General features: G+C 46.2%; 1 protein-coding gene across 1 annotated transcript; it reads right to left on the bottom strand.

The window, feature by feature from the left end:
* Nucleotides 1-663: 663 nt before the first annotated feature.
* On the bottom strand, nt 664-4,602 carry LOC123172269 (uncharacterized). The gene is made up of 3 exons (XM_044589271.1): nt 4,412-4,602; nt 2,532-4,223; nt 664-1,150 (listed from the first exon to the last, which is right to left on the bottom strand). The coding sequence occupies exons 1-2, from the start codon at nt 4,437-4,439 to the stop codon at nt 3,166-3,168; spliced, it is 1,086 nt and encodes a 361-aa protein (XP_044445206.1). The 5' UTR covers nt 4,440-4,602; the 3' UTR covers nt 664-1,150; nt 2,532-3,165.
* Nucleotides 4,603-4,866: the final 264 nt, after the last annotated feature.

Genomic DNA, 4,866 nt, shown 5'->3' with positions numbered 1-4,866 from the left:
TTTTAAATATGTGAACTTCTTTTAAAAGGCACAAACACTTTTAAAATTTCATGAATAGGAGAGATATTTCACTTCAATAGCAAAAACATCCCAGGAAGAGAAGCAACCAAGATCCATCCACTTCCTACAAGGAGAATTATGCAAAAAGCAGAGACCATGGAGGCATAAGAAAACATGGGGATGGTCAGCCTGGCAACAAAAACACGTCGGCCTGTGGAATCGTGTCCCAGAGATCTGAACAGAAACATTCATACAACAGCTGCCATATGCAGAAATACATTATTCTCACTTCAATTCTTCCGCAAGATCAATTTCAGCAATGAATTTGGGAGTGATGCTCCTTTCATCGACAGAAAAGAAATCTTCAGGAAGCGAAACAGCAAGAACTGGTCCATGCATGATGTACAAGTCTGATGCAAACTAATAGTGCGAAGCAGAGTGGAAACACCAACACAGTATTTTCATGATAGTATTGCGCAGTTAGTATAGGTTTGGAACTACGAGTGCAAATGGTACTCCCTCCGTAAACTAATATAAAAGCATTTAGATTACTATTTTAGTTATCTAAACACTCTTATATTAGTTTACAGAGGGAGTACAAGATATCACTCCTAGGCTCCTAGCCCATGGGATGATAAGCTGCATGACAAGATTCAGAGGACAAACAGGGTGGAGCCACCCTGGCTCCATTTTATAGAATGAAACCAGCGAGTTATACAGCGCTAACAGGTTCAAATCCTTCGCAAACTCAGCGTTACACAGCATCAGAAATAAGGCCACCAATGCGAGCCAAAAGAAGAAGAAGAAACAGGTCTGAGAGGTGAACAGCATGCGCGTGCTTAAGATTCAGTAACTTCATCATCATCATCATCATATACCATCACTCCTCTGGGCAGATACGCACTGAGGCAGAAGGCCACTGCCACTCCTCTGGGCAGATGCTCACTGAGGCAGGAGGGTTGCTGTGACGGCCGGGCGGCGGGTTTCCTTGTCGGCTTCGGCACCAGCCCCCTCTTCAGCTCCACGTCAGCCGAAATGGAGTTCTCAGGTTATCCATTAACCGGCCTCCGAAGCGGTCCAAGTCCACCACCTCTGCATCTTTGAACGGCACTTTCCACTCCCGTGTTGACGCGAGGATGTGCCTCCACACCTGTTTCATAGTCAACCAAATCTTATGGTTAATGATGATATCATTCCAGGGCACCCATAGGATTGCCGAAGTGATGATCTTAAAGATTTTTAAACCTCTTTTCACTAGGCCAACATCTAGCAAGGGACACAAAGTCAGTACTCCCTCCGATCCAAAGTAAGCGTCGCAGTTTTGTACTAAGATTAGTTCAAGCTTATTTCAAAACTGCAACACTTTATGGATCGGAGGGAGTAACATTTTTCCACCAAACATATCAAGCTCCGGTGCACCGGTAGCACCACAAGCTCCGGTGTTTCCCCCTCCTTTCATTCTTCCTCCACATATACTCATGAAATCAGCTTGCATTGCCCCAAAAAAAGAAGTTTCCGTCATGATTTTATTAGGGATATACAATTGATCAAACATAACAGTGAGCAGTAGGGTATTTTCCTCGCATCCACACCCGACGAATCTGCGACTTTAATGTCTGCAAATGGCGAGCTGGTAAAATTGACTAAGTTTACGATAGAGAATACAGTTTACTTACTTGGAACAATTCTCCAGTCTTATCGTATATAAGAAAACAACTTTAGGGGATTCAACATTCAAAAGATAATTCCAAGCTCCATCATGTTATAAAGGAAATATTTTTAATTTAGTTCAAATATGAACTGCATAACCATTTGGTATGCATAGAGTAAAAGTAATGCCAAATGCTTAGAACGGGGTACAGGTCAAAATTTGACCCGGTTAGAGCAGAATGTCAGAACAATGTGCAATTTAGCTTCACATGCTCTGAACAATGTGCAATGTAGCTTCATATGCCATTGTCCATACGACTGTTTTGCTAATTAACAGTTCTAGAGGCAACCGGCTTCATGTTTTGGTATTTCTGCTGGGTTATGCACTTTCCAGTTTGCACTACTATGCACATTCCTAAGGTCATAGCATAGTTATCACCTCATTAATTTGCTTGAATTATATTGCCCACTCAGTAATCAAATTGGACTTTCAGAGGACTTTAGAGGACAGCAATCACACAGGGCCTAAATCTTAGGGCTGGCAACAGTCAAGTACATAAACCTTTATGACCAGACTTGTGAACTGAATTAGTTCTAATACAATGCAACCATTTTACTAATACCAATACTTTTCATCCTGTGTCTCCTTGACATCGATATCAGCGCATTAAAATCATTTGTAGTGTTACTCAGACACCGCACTTGTTTCCAAATTTTTGTTTTCTTAATTGGCCACCCTGAATCCGTTTCAGAACGAACCCTGTCATTTAACACATAACATGTGCCAGATCGGAACCCGTCATTGTAACGCAGAACATTTCATTACTTACTTCATGGAAAATTGTGCAATCGAAAGTACAAGATGAAGCAAAGGAACATACCTTTCTGCTTGTCTGGCTTGTATGGCTTGCCCTTGTGATCGAATGATTTCCTCTTGTACTTGCTCTTCTCCTTCTCTTCTTTCTTGCCCTCCTTATTAGGACAAGCAGCAATGAAATGATTGGGATCACCACATTGATAGCAATATCTCTTTGATTTCCTCATCTTGGACTTGTCAGAGAAATTGCTTCTTGCTTCGTAGCCTTTCTTTCCAAGCAACACCTCCACGTTTCTTCCCCAAGAGAGACATTTCTTGCATTCCTTGTTGAATTCGCTCACTATCTTGATCATTGTCTTTTTCATCATCGCTTGATTCCTCAATTTGCACCTGCTTGGCCTTCAAGGCAGCATTGACCTTTTTGCTTGATCGTGGCAAAGCATACCCACTCGACAGTTTGGATTCTTTCTGCTCCATGTCGTAGAGGAGGAATGTTGCAAGCACATCCCGAGGGGTGAGTAGTTCAAAGTTAGGCTTCTGACGGATGAGGAAAACCAAGTTTGGGTTCCTTGGTGTCATGGCACGAAGCATCTTCCGCACAAGATAGGAATCGGTCATCTCTTTGCACCCAAGGCCCTTTATCTCATTGGCCAAATTGTTGAGCCTTGTATACATGTCATCGATGGACTCATCTTCTCCTAAGACGAACCAGTCCATATCTGTCTCAGTGAGCTGAGCATTGACTTAGAACCCGCTTCACTAAATTTTCGGAGATCATCCCAAATCTCCTTGGCACTCTTATATGGGGAAATCCAGTTGTAGGGACTATCATCCATGGCACGATAAAAGGCGCATATAGCTCCGGCACTGTGATGCACATTACTCTCTTCATTTGCTTCATCTGCACAAGAGAAACCAGTTTCCACAGCTCTCCACACAAGAGGGTGCATGCTAAACAAATGGAATTTCATCCTACGCTGCCACGATAGAGAGTGTGTGCCATCGAAGTGAGGCGCTTCTCCGGAGCAACCGGCTTCGCGGGCGGGCTTGCTCGGCGTGACAGTGTCCACCTTCGCCCTCGCGTACCCGCGCATGCCTCTTCTGGATAGTTCTTGCATGTTGTCGTGGACTTGAAAATTATGGAGCACATCCAAAGGGGTGAGTTCTTCAAAGTTAGGCCTCTGACGGATGATGGTCACAAAGGTGGAGCTCCTTGGTGTGATGGCATGAAGAATCTTCCTCACAACATAAGAATCTGTCACCTCCTGGCATCCATGGAGCTTCATCTCACTGGCCAGATTCATGAGCCTCGAATACATGCTAATGGGGTGCTCGTTCTTCCTCCACGCAAAAAACTTCATCTTCTCCCTCAGCTGTTTGACCTTCAACTCACGGATGATTGGGGTGTCTTGGTGTATAACCCGGAGAGCCTCCCAGACCTCCTTAGCAATATCAAGGTGCCAGATCCGGTAGAGCTGGTCATCACTCAGGGCACAGTAGATGGCGTTCATGGCCTGGGCGTTGTAGTGGATGTTCCTCAGCTCGGGAGCCGTCGGGTTCGCTTCATCCACACAAGAGGAGAGGCCGGTTTCCACAATGCTCCACACACGATAGTGAAAGGCCCCCAAGTGGAGCCTCATACTGAACCGCCATGACTCATAGTCTGTGCCATTGAAGCGAGGTGCTCCTGCCGAGGCGGACCCTCCCTCCATCAAGAGCGTTTCCAACCTCGCGTACTCGTACTCGTCGAGTCCCCCTGCACCGCGCATGACACACACGAAATCAGCAGCCGTGGGGTGAGTCCATGGCTCTCGACCACCCGGCCGCCGGTACAATGGCTGAGAGAAGTCGACCGAATACTAGCTAGAACTGAATCGAATCGAACGGAACCGAGCGGAGCAGGAGAAAATCAGCGAAGTGCAGGGAGAGGGGAGGCGGACGAACCGGTGGCGAGGAGGGCCGGCTGCTGCATCGTGGCGCGTGGTCGCCGGATCTTGGCTTCCGGCCTCGCTTCGGCGCGCCACGCGGCGGAGTGAGGGGGAGGAGAGCGCGGGCGGAGCAGAGCAAGGGCGGCGGCGCTTCGAAATCGACTCTGTTTTCGCGTCAGTGGCACTCGGGTTGGTCGGGTGATTTTGAATTCGTAACGTTGGTCGGGGTGAGGACAGAAAAAGAAGGAGAAAGAAATGGGCCGTCGCTCAGCCCAAGGAATGTGCCGTTGTTCATGAATAGGACCCTTGAAATGATTCTGTAAACACAAATCCTCAAAATTGCTAAACAAAATAAAACCCTGATAAACTGTCAAAAAAATCACGATGCCACCGCAACAACACATCGCCGATCTACTTTCATCCTTAGGGCATCTCTGGCAGGTCCATCTTAAAATTTCAAAATCTCTCTCT

This window comes from Triticum aestivum, chromosome 1D (assembly GCF_018294505.1).
Source record: "Triticum aestivum cultivar Chinese Spring chromosome 1D, IWGSC CS RefSeq v2.1, whole genome shotgun sequence".
In the NCBI taxonomy this organism is placed as follows: Eukaryota; Viridiplantae; Streptophyta; class Magnoliopsida; order Poales; family Poaceae; genus Triticum; species Triticum aestivum.
The sequence above is the reverse complement of the archived record's forward strand: the minus strand, read 5'-3'. Positions and strand labels throughout refer to the sequence as shown.